The sequence below is a fragment of the Gadus macrocephalus genome, chromosome 1 (genome assembly GCF_031168955.1).
Source record: "Gadus macrocephalus chromosome 1, ASM3116895v1".
Lineage (NCBI taxonomy): Eukaryota > Metazoa > Chordata > Actinopteri > Gadiformes > Gadidae > Gadus > Gadus macrocephalus.
The window spans coordinates 22,954,040-22,971,539 of NC_082382.1; the positions used below are offsets into that span (position 1 = coordinate 22,954,040).

The 17,500-nt window shown below is 45.9% G+C and overlaps 3 protein-coding genes across 5 annotated transcripts in view; 2 read left to right on the forward strand and 1 right to left on the reverse strand.

Moving 5' to 3' along the window:
- Window positions 1-2,673, reverse strand: part of LOC132458713 (solute carrier family 41 member 1) — a 19,322-nt gene extending 16,649 nt beyond the window's left edge. The window contains exons 1-2 of one of the 2 annotated variants that reach the window (XM_060052957.1): window positions 2,449-2,673; window positions 825-1,359 (exon numbers count right to left, since the gene is read on the reverse strand). In XM_060052957.1, the coding sequence (XP_059908940.1) occupies window positions 825-1,106 (282 nt within the window). In that variant the 5' untranslated portion in view covers window positions 1,107-1,359; window positions 2,449-2,673. Of the gene's footprint in view, window positions 1-824; window positions 1,360-1,762; window positions 1,946-2,448 lie in introns of those variants that run through there. The other variant, XM_060052968.1, reaches the window with a different exon arrangement.
- LOC132463097 (proteasomal ubiquitin receptor ADRM1-like) overlaps window positions 1-17,500 on the forward strand; it is a 409,794-nt gene that overhangs the window by 157,381 nt on the left and 234,913 nt on the right. The gene's annotated exons all lie outside the window — the stretch shown is intronic.
- LOC132463270 (troponin C, skeletal muscle-like) overlaps window positions 1-17,500 on the forward strand; it is a 376,397-nt gene that overhangs the window by 64,401 nt on the left and 294,496 nt on the right.

The following is a 17,500-nucleotide window of genomic DNA, read 5'->3' on the forward strand; positions in this document are numbered from 1 at the left end:
TTTCAGGAGACCCAAACACAACATATTAATACTTAATGTGTTAACGTCCAAACACAGTGCCCTCTGTGGCCAGCAGCGGTACCGACACCCAATCACCCCACGCTTCTCAAGGATTTGGTGGGAAATGGCCTGTGGCACTACACTTCAAGCAGTCATCCTCAGATAGACGTCGCCTAACCTAGACCACTGCTTGGTTCTGTCAATATATTGTTACAAAATATGATCAGTAAATTAGAATTGCATTTCTGGTGCATGTTAAATACTGTCGGTCATTGTACTGGTAGAAGTTTGTGTGTGTGTGTGCGTGTGTGTGTGTGTGTGTGTGTGTGTGTGTGTGTGTGTGTGTGTGTGTGTGTGTGTGTGTGTGTGTGTGTGTGTGTGTGTGTGTGTGTGTATGCGTGATTACTTAAGAGCCAATTTGGCTGCAAACCAAATCCAAGGATATATAGGTTGAATGAGGACAAAGAAACATCAACAACACACACACACACACACACAAAACTACACACACACACACAACTACACACACACGCCAGACACACACACACACACACACTCAACTACACACACACACACAAATCCAGACATACACGTCCCAGGCACAAAGTCACCTCTCAGACACACAACTACCCAAGAACCCCCAACACACACACACGCACGCACACGCACACACACACGCACACGCACACACACACACGCACACACACACACACACACACACACACACACGCACACACACACACACACACACACACACACACACACACACACACACACACACACACACACACACGCGCACACACACACACACACACACCTCCTACCTGGACGCTGTCCAGCACCATCCCAGCCGACACCATGCCCATCCCGGCCAGCAGGAAGGGCAGCAGGACCTGCAGACACACGGCCCGCGAAGACTCCTCCTCCATGCGCACCTGCAGACCCGCTAGGGGCCCCCGGCTGGGGGCCGCCAGCACCGGGGGGGCCAGCTGGGGCCCCTCCCCGTCCGGGGCCCCCAGCGGGGGGGGCCGGCCCTTGGCCTTGGAGCTCCGTCCCTTCCTCTTCCTCTGCCTGGCCTGGGGGGGCTGGGAGTCCTCGCCCGGCATGGTGCTGGTCTCGGTGGGGGTGGGGGTCCGGGTGCTGGTCCGGGTGCTGGTAGTGGTCCGGGTGGGAGACGTGGTGTTGGTGTCTGGGATGGTGTTGGTGGTGGTGGTTGTCAGGTTGGGGGTTTTGGGTGGTGTTTGGGGCGGGGGGGGGGGGCGTGGTGTCTTGGGCAATGTGATCCAGGAGTTGGGCACGAGTGTGGAGCTGTTAGGGAGGTGGAGGGTTCCCAACAAAAGGGTGGAGTAAGAGACCACTCTGGAACAGAGGGGAGATTAAGATGATGGAATCAAATGAATAACAAAGAAAAAAACGATGAATGGAACCAACTGGAACTGAGGACACCCACACCCACACACAAGCGCACACACACACACACACACAAGCGCACGCACGCACGCACGCACGCACGCACGCACGCACACACACACACACACACACACACACACACACACACACACACACACACACACACACACACACACACACACACACACACACACACACACACACACACGTCAGTGAAGGGAAGCCATTGCGCTACTTGTTTTTCAACATTTAGGTCGACTCGTTTATTATCGTATGCACATGCCGGCTATTAACGTCTAATGACACTTTTTTGTGTCATTAGTCGTCACAGTTGTTCTGTTGGTTCGCTCACCGCCGTTCGGTTCCGACGGGCAGCTCGTCTTCCCCGGCACCGCTCGTGCACGCGTGGCTATACGAGCCACGTGAACGCGCTTCGCGACGCGAATCCGCGCGGTTCGCCCAGACTTTGGTAAATATCTTATCTCCTCCGAAGTGAAAGTGGCTGAAACTATCTCCCTCTGTCAGTCTGCCGTGTAATGCACCCCATAATAGCACCACGGTGGTAACCAATGGTTACACAGCTGGATTGCGCCTGATTGGCTGGAATAGAGCTAGTCCCGCCCCCTCGGAGCAGAGAAGGACTTGAGGCGGACTGCGTGGCGTCCGCTACGTGAGTGGTTATAATTAATTACTTTAATTCTGACTCATGTTCAGAAAAAGTGTTTGCATCAAACTGGGAGAATATGGAAGCTTTTTAATCAATTTGGGTACGGAGGTTACGTTCTCACCAGGCCGGTGAGGAAGCTGATAGGCTATATCGACCAGATACTGTAGTTAATAAGGTTTTTTGTCGGTCGATAACAGACTTGGTGAAGTTGTGAAAGACTCCACTGCTCGTGTTGTGAAATCATTATTCAGGATCTAATAAAAGACAAATTTAAATGTTTTGAGCTGTGCTTCTCAGGCCTTCCAACAGAAACCACATTCACCATGAGATCAGCAGAATCAACCGAGCAGAATAAAAGATCAAGTTCTGACCTTCCTTTGATCTGTGGAGATGCAGATCCACTAGAAGCTCCGTGGTCTTCAGGACGGACTGAGGGTTTCCCGGGGTATGTGGTCTCCTGCCGGCCTGGATCCAGATGAAAGGATCTGCTCCAACAACAGTCTGGGAGGTGGTCGCTGAAGTTCAGTAACTCGCGTTCCCCCGCAAGCCCGCGTGTTCGTGCTCGTGCCCGTTATACCGGAGAGGACCCGGTATTGAATTTCATCTCATTGGCAGATTTCGACCCCCCCCCCCCCCCGCCTCCTTCTGCCTCGCCCTATCTCGCTCCCCGCGACCGAGTGACAGCCGCGGGTGTGACGTCACTTTCCCCATTCACACCGGTCAACACCCGTGACGTAATACCGTAACACCCCGTTTTGGTCAGGTGTTGCCGTTAAGTTGCGGGGCCAACTCATTCCCCATCTCGTTTCGTGATATCAACGTTTGAGGACATGAAACTCAGATTGCCTGTAGGCTTCAGCGAGCTCATAAGTCAGGGTCATAGGTCAGTCGGTCCCAGGAGTCCGGAGAATGGTGGCGTGCGATGACGTGTCCGTGTGTGTGTATGTGTGTGTGTGTCTGTCTCTGTGTCTTTGTTTGACTACAGGGCGTCTCGTGCGTCTTGTGCGTCTTGTGAACGCCTCAGTACCAGAGCTTGTGAACGTGTGAATGCGTGAGTGTGTGAATGGGTCAGGCGTCGAAACCGGGCGCTCTTGACCATGTGACTCGTCGTCTCAGGTGTCCCTTCACCGGCGCCCCCTGTGGTTTTGACGGGTGATCGCGGACCCTGCTGACCCCTCATTGGTCGTCTCCAGCGATGATGCTATTTCTGGAACGCTGGGCAGCCGCAGGCCACGCCCCCAAACCCCCGGACCGTCTTAAGGTCAGTGTCGGTGTCAGATGGACTGTGTGTACTACAGCAGTACAACAGTGTACCACTCATTCAGGGGGCCATAATAAGGGCCTGTAGACAGACAGCCTGTCTTGGGCCCCTGACCCCGGTTCCCAACCTGTGGGTCCCGCTCCCCTTACGGTCACCTGATTTGCATACGTGGTCGGTGGCTATGCTGGAAAGCTCTCGTGAAGTTTGAGCAGCGGAATGTTTGATGTGCAGCAGACCTGACACTAAAAGCTGATTGGGTGAAAGTAATGCGCCTTTTGAAAAAGAAAATGGGTCACAGGCTCAAAATAGGTTGGGAACCACTTGTGGGTGTGCTTGGGTTTAAGTGGGTGTGTTTTTTTACACGTGCATTTGTGTGTGTGCATGTGTGTTTGTGTGTGTGTGCATACACGTGTGTTGGTGTGGGTATGTGTGCATACATGTGCGTGGGTGTGGGTGTATTTTGCGTGTGCATGTGTGTTTGCGTTGGTGTGAGTGGCTGTGTGGGTGTACACGCATCTATGTGTGTGTATGTGCGTGCAGGCCTGTGGGTGTGTGTATATGCATGTGCGTGCCCATGTATGTGGATGTATATGCATGCATGCCTGTGTGTGTGTTTGTGTCACCATTATGTTCATTAGGTGAAGCAGTATATAGCGGCTCCTAACCTTCTAGAACGTCTCATATGTGGGCTTCGAACAGTGTTCATATCAACAGTGTCTAAACCTTCTATACAGATATTGTCAAAATGATGTGTGTAGATGCCTGTTTATTCAAAGTAAAACTTGTATCATTGTTGTTGACAAACCTTACCTTTGTAAATTTCATAAGGGTGGTTGGTGACTCTGATTGTCTATTGTGCAGCCAACTGAATTATTTAATTAACAAATTGCTTGTATCCATGATACACGCAAATGTAACTCCCGTCGGGGTGACTGTGCGGCGCCACTAGATGGCGCTGTCGTTCGGTATTAAACTCAAACCGCCGAGCAAATAAATGTTAACATCTTCATTATGGTTTTACCAGATCATTTACCATGGATGGTTTTACGAGTCTCAGCGAGTAGAGAGAGAGGAGAGCCAGTCGAACGCAAGATCGAAGGGCAACCTATAACAGAGTAAGGACTCTCTAGGTGTAATGGAATAATGTTTTTATGGAAATAGCTAAGTGTATGGCCATGTCTGATTACAATGATCTTTTTGAATGAATAAACGATGAAGTCAGTGAGTTATTTGTAGTTAGCTAAGGTTTAATAATCATTGGTTACATGGCTCCGTTTTAAAAACCCTTCTTCCTCAAAGATTTTTTCAACTGTTACACATTTAACTTCACATAAAACTTTAAATAGCTTACACTTTCAACTGTAATCACAGAAAGGGATTACACATTTGTGTGTGTGTGTGTGTGTGTGTGTGTGTGTGTGTGTGTGTGTGTGTGTGTGTGTGTGTGTGTGTGTGTGTGTGTGTGTGTGTGTGTGTGTGCGTGCGTGTGTGTGTGTGTGCTTGAAAGGTGAAAAAAAAAGACTTGTAAGAACTGTGAACCAGAGCCAGGGAAAGCCACACACACACACACACACACACACACACACACACACACACACACACACACACACACACACACACACACACACACACACACACACACACACACACACACACACACACACACACGCACACATACTCCTGCGGCATATTGTGAGGCAGTCCACAAACACAGGCCAAGAATCCCAACAATGAGCTTTACTGTTGGTGCCGTTTATTTTCCCTCTACATTAAATCCTGCCTCATGGTGTGGATCTTGCTGACTAAGTTATAAAACGTACAAAGTTTTAGTACAAAGCTATGGGCTACAGAGTTAGATAGTTAATGTGCAGAGTTAGATAGTTTATGTGCAGAGTTAGGTAGTTAATGTGCAGAGTTCGATAGTACATGTTCAGAGTAAGTTAGTTTATGTATATATAGTTAGATCGTTAATGTGCAGTTAGATCGTTAATGTGCAGAGTTAGATAGTTTACGTATATATAGTTAGATCGTTAATGTGCAGAGTTAGATAGTTAATGTGCAGAGTTAGATAGTGCATGTTCAGAGTTAGATAGTACATGTTTATACAGTTAGATGGTATATGTACAGAGTTAGATAGTGTATGTATATAGCTATATGGTAAGATAGTACATGTGCAGAGTTAGATAGCTTATGTGCAGAATAGTACGTACATAATTTTATCGTACATTTATAGTTAGATAATACATGTACAGAGTTAGATAGTACATGTACAGAGTGAAATAGTTAATGGATAGAGTTAAATAGTAAGCTGTCAGATTGTACATGCATATTCTCATTTGATTATAAGCTTTGACAGTGCTGCTTATATTTGGTGTGTTCACCAGCACCACAGTAGTACCTGTTGACAGTTCTACCTCTGATCAGTAGCCCCCAGTACGACTGCGTGGTTCTGTTGACATCTGCATGGAGGACACAAAGTGCTTGCGTGGTTCATTTTTTTGGACTGGAAGCAGCTGCCTTAGTCCCGCCTCCTCCTGTGCAGCCCACCACATGCAGAGCTGTCACTCACTCCTCAGCCACCGCACGTGTTACACATGATTGTATTCCGTGTGTTAATGTAAGTGTGTGTGTGTGTGTTTGTGTGTTTATCTACCTCCATGAGTCTGTGCCTACGCCTGTGTGTGTGTGTGTGTGTGTGTGTGTGTGTGTGTGTGTGTGTGTGTGTGTGTGTGTGTGTGTGTGTGTGTGTGTGTGTGTGTGTGTGTGTGTGCAACCCGGTATCACGCCAAGGCGTAAGGATACATACGTGTGTCCACATCGCAAGGCGTGTTCAGGTTCACGCTTTGCCTGACCAAAGCGTCACCCTGAACACGCGTCCTTCTCCATTCGAAATGAATGGGGGAATAGCACCAACAGGGGGCGATACGTTCTCCTAGCATTTGGTGAAATTGTTACGTAGCCATATTAATCGTTATTATCTGAATGGGAAATGCAATATTTTAGGACAGATACACCATTAAACGTGTTTCTAATGACATTTCTAGCGAGAAATTTACATTTTCCTTTCATAATATTCAGTCAGTGGTTGTGTCTGATCTTTAGTTTTATAGTTATTGGGAAGATTTTATCGGCTCGCTCGCATGTTTCAACGACGTCAGGTTACTAGGGACGCTGCTTTCTCTAAACTAGCAGCTCACGTGTTTCCTGCGTTTGTGTTATTAAACCGTTACTTTATGTAACTTTAAATGATATCATCGTGTTAGAAACACGTATATCTGAGAGCAGGGGTGAAGTATTGTTTAGATTGCTGTCAGGTTAGCCTGCTGCAGCCACATCCTCTCGGTACAGTTGTTATCATTTAGCATTAACTAAGCCTGGCCACCAGCGAAGAAGAAGAAGCCGGTCCTCGCCTATGCTCGCCTCCGTTTCTATTCGCGTGCTTGTGCGTGCTCGTGTGCTCGTGGACTCGTGAAACGTCATCAGTCGTTGCCCGAGCACTGTTCCAATTCGAAGTACGCATGCATCGGAGGTGGCTCGTGTGTACTTGCAACCGCTATAAATCCCAGGATGCATTTCCCACATATATATATTTATATAATATATAATATAATATAATAAATAATAATAATAATAATAATATACGATAATATATAAATATATAATAATAATAATAATACATTTAATTTAGAGGCGCCTTTCAAGACACCCAAGGTCACCTTACAGAGCATAAAGTTATCATAAATCGTTTAAAAACAAGACATTGTGGAAAAATAATAATAATAATAATAAACAGACACGTTTGTTGAGGGGGGGGGGACACACGATTGTAAGGGGGGGGGGGGGGGGGGACACGTTAGTAGAATGGGGGGGGGGACACGTTTGTTGAGGGGGGGGAACACGTTTGTAGGGGGGGGGCACGCTCGACAACGAGAGTTGGTTTTTATTGAACGCTCGACAACGAGAGTTGGTTTTTATTGAACGAGACTTCAACACGGAACAGCTGCACGAAACGATGGTCACGTCACTCTCGGTGACGGTGTCGACAATAATGAACACACGAACAATGTTAATAGAACAACACACAACCACATAACATCCCGAACCCATTAACCCCACTTAATCCTAACAACAAAACAAGTTAACAAAAGCCCCATTTGTCAACTGAGAACCCCAATTCCCAGAATCCCCCGCGGCTCCGGAACACGGCGTATCTTATATTAATCTTTATTATCTGAATGGGAAATGCAATATTTTAGGACAGATACACCATTAAACGCGTTTCTAATGACATTTCTAGCGAGAAATGTACATTTTCCTTACATAATCTTTTGTCAGTGAATGTGTATGATCTTTATTAATCTTTATTATCTGAATGGGAAATGCAATATTTTAGGACAGATACACCATTAAACGCGTTTCTAATTACTTTTCTAGCGAGAAATTTACATTTTCCTTACATAATCTTCAGTCAGTGAATGTGTATGATCTTTATTAATCTTTATTATCTGAATGGGAAATGCAATATTTTAGGACCGATTCACCGTTAAACGTGTTTCTAATAACATTTCTAGCGAGAAATATACTTTTTACTTGCATAATCTTCAGTCAGTGATTGTGTCTGATCTTTAGTTTTATAGTTATTAGGATTTGATCGGCTCGCTCGCATGTTTCAACGACGTCAGGTTGCTTTTGCTAAACTAGCAGCTCACGTGCTTCCTGCGTTTGTGTTATTAAACTGTTACTTTATGTAACTTTTAATGATATCATCTTGTTAGAAACACGTATATCTGCCCAGTCGCCAAAAGCATACCTACGTTGACAGTGTACGTTTCGTGAACACTGGATTACGTCGCATTTCAACATAAAATAGCGTGTTATACACACACACACACGCACGCACACGCACAGACACACACACACACACACGCACGCACAGACACACAGACACACACACACACACACACACACACACACACACACACGCACACGGTGCATTTCGCTGCTAAAACAACAACAAAAAAATATTCCCTCAAATAGAATTACTTTCAAAACGTTAGCCAAAATGGCCAATAATATCATTTTTTATTTGGGATGCTTCTAGGACATTTTGGGTGGATTTTGAACGGTATGTGGGGGGCACGTTTTTTGCAGGACCTGGCAACCCTGCGCTGTTGCCCGAGATCTGGATCCACCCCGGCGTGGTGCCGTCTCCTTTTGACCTTTTGACCCCAGACTTCTGAATCAATTCATTAGTCAATCAGAAGCATGTAAATATCTTCACGGTGGCGTAAGAGGACGAACAAGGTGTCCTTCAACATCTACGCTTCCAGGCGATTGCAATGGTGCCACACATGAGCATATTCGAACATGTTTAATGGTAGTAATTAGCTGTCGAAATTGGAGGCCTTAATCAATACTGAGCAGCTATTGATTTGCTTCCCGATAAAGATTTGTCACAAATGACATGTTATTTAGCATCTACACGTTGAGCTGAGTCCAATGACACCAAGAACGACACTCTAGCTAATGGTAACATGTATTTTACATGGTACACCTAGGTCTAGGACATGATCTCGGTGTAGCAAGAGGCCGAGCTTGATCTCTTTGGACTCAGCTTAACGTGTAGATGCTAATTAACATGTAATTTGTCAAAAATCTCCATCGGGAAGCAAATCTATAGCTGGTCATTATTGATAAAGGCCTCCAAAATCGACAGCTAATTACTACCCCGAAACATATTCAAATATGATCATGTGTGGCACTGTTGCAATCGTCTCGAAACGTAGATGTCAAAGGAAACCTTGTTTGCTCTGCTGCACCACCGGGAAGATATTTTCATACTTCTAATGGATTGATTCATATTTTAAGGTTCTCGGAGTCAGACTTTAAGTGGCTGCAGCAGAAGTGTTGAGACGAAAGATGATATCAAGAGATTTATAGAATATTCCCATTCACATTATGATTCTTCGTCGTAACATCCGACCAAACATCCTTTACATTCACAGAGCGAAGATTATGAAAGTCCAGGCTCAGCAAGTGCTCCATCTCGTTGCACCTGCACCCAGCGGCTCGCTTGCAAGATTTTGGCCTGAAGTTCTTCCCAGACCTATACCCTAACAGTCCAATATGCATATCTGAGAATCAGGCCTCTCTTCAATAATGACAAAATGTAATGAGAGAAATACAGATTCACTTTTTGTTATCTCATAAGCGGCGTGGTGCCGGCTCCTTTTGACCTTTTGACCCCAGACTTCAAAGACGTGGCCACAGGCCAGCGGTGTCTACACACATTAAGCCACAAATGTACACCTCCATCCCGCAAAAAATGGGGCCTAGAAACTAACCTCTGTCTTATGTATATTGACTGTACTGTTGGAGGTCACGCCCCTTTTCCAGCCTTTTCGAGATAGCTAGGGATGCTAAAATGTTGACACACATTTCCCGGGGCCCCGAGAACGACATATGCAAGATTTGTAGTTGTAGCCCATAGAGAAAAAAAGTTTTCCCAAATGGACTGTCATTTGGACAAAGCCCCTTCAGAAGTGTTGCCTGCGAGACCTAATGGTTCAGAATGTGGTGGAAAAAAAGTTTTTGAGATAGGAAGGTCCTACCGCCCTGAAATTTGAATACCATATTCTAGGGCCTAACTGGGACCCCCGCACCGAAACTTGGCCCGGTCGGACCCCGAGGGCAGGAAGGGGGGGCCTGCCCTCGGGGTCTGACCGGGCCAAGTCTCGGGCAGGAAGGGCCCCCCCTTCCTGCCCTCGGGGTCCGACCGGGCCAAGTTTCGGTGCGGAGGTCCCAGTTAGGCCCTAGAATAAGGTATTAAAATTTCAGGGCGGTAGGACCTTCCTGTCTCAAAAACTGTTTTTCCACCACATTCTGAACCATTAGGACTTGCAGGCTACACTTCTGAGGGGCTTTGTCCAAATGACACTCCATTTGGGAAAACTTTTTTTCTCTAAGGGCTAGAACTCCAAATCTCGGATATGTCGTACACGGGGCCCCGGGAAATGTGTGTAAACATTTTAGCATCCCTAGCTATCTCGAAAAGGTCGGCAAAGGGGTGTGACCTCCAACAGTACAGTAAATGTACATAAGACAGAGGTTAGTTTCTAGTCCCCATTTTTTATGGGATGGAGGTGTACATTTGTGGCTAAAGGTGTGTAGACACAGCTGGCCTGTGGCCACGTTTTTGAAGTCGGGGGTCAAAAGGTCAAAAGGAGCCGGCACCACGCCGCTTATGAGATAACAAAAAGTTAATGTGTGTTTCTCTCATAACTTTTTGTCATTATTAAAGAGAGGCCTGATTCTCAGATATGCATGTTGGATGGCTAGGGTGTAGGTCTGGGAAGAACTTCAGGCCAAAATCTTGCAAGCGAGCCGCTGGGTGCAGGTGCAACGAGATGGAGCACTTGCTGAGCCTGGACTTTCATAATCTTCGCTCTGTGAATGTAAAGGATGTTTCGTCGGATTTTACGACGAAGAATCATAATGTGAATGGGAATATTCTATAAATCTCTTGATATCATCTTTCGTCTCAACACTTCTGCTGCAGCCACTTAAAGTCTCACTCCGAGAACCTTAAATGAATCAATCCATTAGAAGTATGAAAATATCTTCCCGGTGGTGCAAAAGAGCAAACAAGGTATCCTTTGACATCTACGTTTCGAGACGATTGCAACAGTGCCACACATGATCATATTTGAATATGTTTCGGGGTAGTAATTAGCTGTCGATTTTGGAGGCCTTTATCAATAATGACCAGCTATAGATTTGCTTCCCGATGGAGATTTTTGACAAATTACATGTTAATTAGCATCGACACGTTAAGCTGAGTCCAATGAGATCAAGCTCGGCCTCTTGCTACACCGAGATCATGTCCTAGACCTAGGTGTACCATGTAAAATACATGTTACCATTAGCTAGAGTGTCGTTCTTGGTGTCATTGGACTCAGCTCAACGTGTAGATGCTAAATAACATGTCATTTGTGACAAATCTTTATCGGGAAGCAAATCAATAGCTGCTCAGTATTGATTAAGGCCTCCAATTTCGACAGCTAATTACTACCATTAAACATGTTCGAATATGCTCATGTGTGGCACCATTGCAATCGCCCGGAAGCGTAGATGTTGAAGGACACCTTGTTCGTCCTCTTACGCCACCGTGAAGATATTTACATGCTTCTGATTGACTAATGAATTGATTCAGCTATTCCCCCAGAAGTCTGGGGTCAAAAGGTCAAAAGGAGACGGCACCACGCCGGGGTGGATCCAGATCTCGGGCAACAGCGCAGGGTTGCCAGGTCCTGCAAAAAAACGTGCCCCCCACATACCGTTCAAAATCCACCCAAAATGTCCTAGAAGCATCCCAAATAAAAAATGATATTATTGGCCATTTTGGCTAACGTTTTGAAAGTAATACTATTTGAGGGAATATTTTTTTGTTGTTGTTTTAGCAGCGAAATGCACCGTGTGCGTGTGTGTGTGTGTGTGTGTGTGTGTGTGTGTGTGTGTGTGTCTGTGTCTGTGTCTGTGTGTCTGAGCGTGCGTGTGTGTGTCTGTGCGTGTGCGTGCGTGTGTGTGTGTGTATAACACGCTATTTTATGTTGAAATGCGACGTAATCCAGTGTTCACGAAACGTACACTGTCAACGTAGGTATGCTTTTGGCGACTGGGCAGATATACGTGTTTCTAACAAGATGATATCATTAAAAGTTACATAAAGTAACAGTTTAATAACACAAACGCAGGAAGCACGTGAGCTGCTAGTTTAGCGAAAGCAACCTGACGTCGTTGAAACATGCGAGCGAGCCGATCAAATCCTAATAACTATAAAACTAAAGATCAGACACAATCACTGACTGAAGATTATGCAAGTAAAAAGTATATTTCTCGCTAGAAATGTTATTAGAAACACGTTTAATGGTGAATCGGTCCTAAAATATTGCATTTCCCATTCAGATAATAAAGATTAATAAAGATCATACACATTCACTGACTGAAGATTATGCAAGGAAAATGTACATTTCTCGCTAGAAAAGTCATTAGAAACGCGTTTAATGGTGTATCTGTCCTAAAATATTGCATTTCCCATTCAGATAATAAAGATTAATAAAGATCATACACATTCACTGACTGAAGATTATGTAAGGAAAATGTACATTTCTCGCTAGAAATGTCATTAGAAACGCGTTTAATGGTGTATCTGTCCTAAAATATTGCATTTCCCATTCAGATAATAAAGATTAATATAAGATACGCCGTGTTCCGGAGCCGCGGGGGATTCTGGGAATTGGGGTTCTCAGTTGACAAATGGGGCTTTTGTTAACTTGTTTTGTTGTTAGGATTAAGTGGGGTTAATGGGTTCGGGATGTTATGTGGTTGTGTGTTGTTCTATTAACATTGTTCGTGTGTTCATTATTGTCGACACCGTCACCGAGAGTGACGTGACCATCGTTTCGTGCAGCTGTTCCGTGTTGAAGTCTCGTTCAATAAAAACCAACTCTCGTTGTCGAGCGTTCAATAAAAACCAACTCTCGTTGTCGAGCGTGCCCCCCCCCCTCAACAAACGTGTCCCCCCCCCCATTCTACTAACGTGTCCCCCCCCCCTCAACAAACGTGTCTGTTTATTATTATTATTATTATTTTTCCACAATGTCTTGTTTTTAAACGATTTATGATAACTTTATGCTCTGTAAGGTGACCTTGGGTGTCTTGAAAGGCGCCTCTAAATTAAATGTATTATTATTATTATATATTTTTATATTATCGTATATTATTATTATTATTTATTATATTATATTATATATTATATAAATATATATATGTGGGAAATGCATCCTGGGATTTATAGCGGTTGCAAGTACACACGAGCCACCTCCGATGCATGCGTACTTCGAATTGGAACAGTGCTCGGGCAACGACTGATGACGTTTCACGAGTCCACGAGCACACGAGCACGCACAAGCACGCGAATAGAAACGGAGGCGAGCATAGGCGAGGACCGGCTTCTTCTTCTTCGCTGGTGGCCAGGCTTAGTTAATGCTAAATGATAACAACTGTACCGAGAGGATGTGGCTGCAGCAGGCTAACCTGACAGCAATCTAAACAATACTTCACCACTGCTCTCAGATATACGTGTTTCTAACACGATGATATCATTTAAAGTTACATAAAGTAACGGTTTAATAACACAAACGCAGGAAACACGTGAGCTGCTAGTTTAGCGAAAGCAGCGTCCCTAGTAACCTGACGTCGTTGAAACATGCGAGCGAGCCGATAAAATCTTCCCAATAACTATAAAACTAAAGATCAGACACAACCACTGACTGAATATTATGAAAGGAAAATGTAAATTTCTCGCTAGAAATGTCATTAGAAACACGTTTAATGGTGTATCTGTCCTAAAATATTGCATTTCCCATTCAGATAATAACGATTAATATGGCTACGTAACAATTTCACCAAATGCTAGGAGAACGTATCGCCCCCTGTTGGTGCTATTCCCCCATTCATTTCGAATGGAGAAGGACGCGTGTTCAGGGTGACGCTTTGGTCAGGCAAAGCGTGAACCTGAACACGCCTTGCGATGTGGACACACGTATGTATCCTTACGCCTTGGCGTGATACCGGGTTGGTGTGTGTGTGTGTGTGTGTGTGTGTGTGTGTGTGTGTGTGTGTGTGTGTGCGTGCCTGTGTGTGCATGTGTATGCCTGTGTGTGTTTGTGCATTGTGTGTGCACGTGTGTACATGTGTGTGTGTGCCTGTTTATGCCTTTGTGTGCCTGTGTTGTGCGTGCCTGTGTGTGGCTGTGTGTGTGTGTGTGTGTGTGGCTGCCGGCCAAGCCTGTCTGAATAGAGACGGCTCCATGTGTTGCTGTGGTCTTACATAACGCCGCCGCCACGGTGATGGACGAGTTCAGGCCCAGGGAGAGCCCCACAGCCCTCCCCTTCCACTGCACTCCTCCAAGAACAGAGTTGGAGAAACTTATCTCTGAAGTGTCTCACATTAAGTCTTAGGCCCAATCCCATTTCTACCCCTTACCCCTTACCCCTTACGCCTTCCACCTTCCCCTTACCCCTTACCCCTTCCCCTTCCCCTTCCCCTTACCCCTTCCCCTTACCCCTTCAAAACAAGGGGAAGGGGTAAGGGGTAGAAATGGGATTGGGCCTTAAACTCTGGATCTGCGATAACTCATTCAAGAGCAGTCACCAGGGAGCCGTCAGTAATGGCTGAGCCACAGGTTTAGCCGGAGCAGGAGCCCTTCAACCCCAAGTTCTGAGGTGGGGCCAGAAGGGGAACCTGGACCTAGGGAGGTCAGAGGTCATGGGTCAGGGAGTTAAGGGTTCACAGAGTTCGTCCGAGGCGTCAGCTTACATGTGATGCCATGTGGATCCTACTAACACTTTCACACACACACACACACACGCGCGCGCGCGCACGCACGCACACGCACGCACACATGCGCGCATGCCCGCACGCCACTCACACACACACACACACACACATGCACTAACACACACAGGCATAGGCACAGACTCATGGAGGTAGATACACACAAACACACACATGTACACACACTTACACTTGCACATAAACCCACAAACACACACACACACATACACACACACACACACACACACGCACACACACACACAGACACATTCTCACATGTATTCACACAGACATGCATACATATTTAAACACACACACACACACACACACACACACACACATTCATGCAGAAAGTAGGTGGGTTGGTTAATCAACTGTGGATATTGTTATAACTTAATATAAAAGTAAATCCGATAAATGTCTTTACTTTAATATATTTCAACATCTCGTCTTAGTATTGGTCAAAAGACATTAAAGCGGAGGAGAGAGGCCAAACCACACACACAAACGCGCACACACACACACACACACAAGCAGACACACACACACCCACACACACACATAAACACACACAGACACAAACACTCCGGCTCACACACACACACACAGTAACTCACACACACACACACAAGCAAACCCACACTCTGTGTAACACTGCTAGACTGGAGTCTGTGGTTACCCCGTGTCTGTGTGTTGGTCCTCAGAATCCTGAACGAGTTCTGGAGAACCGCACGGCCCTCAGAGCTGCTTACTCGCCGCGGGGGCCCTGACCGCCGTGGACCCCCCCCCCCCCCCCTTGGCTACTGAGTCAGGAGCCACGCTTGTTATTAAAAACACTTTGTTGTTCCAGCAGGACCCTGACCTTTACACAGAGGAACTGTTCACAACCAAATACAAGCACACACACACACACACACACATGCACGCACACACACACACACATACATGCACGCACACACGTGCACATGCACGCACAAACTAATTCAAGGAAACTTATGCATTAATGCACACACATGGATGTAAACACAAATACACACGCACACGTCAACAACACGATCAAACACACATTCAGACGGAGACTCACCCAACCCAACGCGCACATGCAGGGACACGGATAACGACACACAGACATGGACTATTCTTTCTCTCTCACACAAACACACACGTCAAGCGTTGGATCGTGACATCATGGTGACGGTATGATGACAGTTCAGTGGTCTCTGGAATATCTCTGGCTCTGCCTGTGTGTTTGTTGTGTTAGTGCTCTGTGTGAGTGCATGCATTGAGTTTTATGTGTGTGCATACAGTTTGTTTGTGTGAGTGCGTGCAGTGAGGTTGTGTTAGTGAGTGCAGTGAGTGTGTGGGAGTGAGTGTGTGTGTAAGTGCGTGCAGTGAGTTTGTTTGTGCATGTGTGTTTCTGTAGTTGCATGCAGTGAGTTTGTGTGTACAGGCAGTGTGTTTGTGTGAGTGCATGCAGCTTGTGCACGTTATGCAGAGTGTGTGAGTGCATGCAGTGTGTTTATGTGAGTGTTCATGCAGTGTGTTTTTATGGGTGCATGCAGTGTTTTTGTGTGAGTTTTCATGAAGTGTGTGTGTGTGTGTGCATACAGTGAATTTGTGTGCGCATGCAGTGAGTTTGTGTGAGTGCATGGAGTGAGTGTGTGAGTCCATGCAGTGAGATTGTGTGATTGCATGCAGTGCGTTTGTGTGTGGCTGTGCATGCAGTGTGTTTGTGTATGCATGCATTGAGTGAGTGTATATATGGTGTAGAGTGTGACAGAGTTCAATTTGTTTATGAGGTGTATTTTTGTGGTCTGTGTGTGTATTTCTCTACCTCTCTCTCTCTTTACCACACTCTCTCTCTCTCTCTCTCACTCTCTCTCTTTCCTTCTCTCCCTCTTCTCCCCTCTGTCTCTCCCTTCCTTTCAATACAATTTTATTCTTTATTAAATACACACAAACACTCGCATACAGACCAACACTTACACACTGACACTGGAGAGGGAGAGGGCGGGGGAGAGAGGGAGGGAGGGAGGGAGAGGGAGAGAGAGAGCCAGGTTTATTTGACCATGTGGTAATACTTAAGTTTGGTTTCTTCTCACAGAAACCTCATCTATAAAAGTCTCTCTCCTCAAACCGCTCTGGCTCTTTCTCCTGTTCTCTCTCTTCCTTTCTGTCTTTGTATTCATTCTTCTTTGACACAGAGCAAACATCCCATAATTTCTTCATGATAATGACGAGGTGTGAAGAGCATTCACTCTCCCTGCCATCAGGATCAGAGTTGTGTTGAAACACATAAAACATCTGTGTGTGTTTGTGTGTGTGTTTGCGTTTGATTCTGTGTGTTTGTGTGCGTGTGTGTGTCTCTTTGTGTGTCTTTTCTCATGTGTGTGCATGATGTATGTGTGCGTTCGGTATGTTTGTGTGTGTGTGTGTGTTTGTTTGTGTCTTTTATCGTGTGTGTGCATGGATATGTGTGTGTGTGTGTGTGTGTGTGTGTGTGTGTGTGTGTGTGTGTGTGTGTGTTTCAACGCAGTTGGATGTGTGCATGGATGTGCGTTTGTGAACCTGCTCCAGGTCCAATAGGACCTGGTCTCCAGCAGGACCTGGACTCCAGCTGCTTCTGAGGACCACAGCACGCCAGGGTGGACCTCTGATACAGGCCCGGCCTGTTTCCAGGTTCTGGGCTGAATGGTGATCACAGACAAAGTTCTGCCCCTCCTGCCTCTCACAGCATGAGAGTGTTTAAACTGTTAAGATTACAG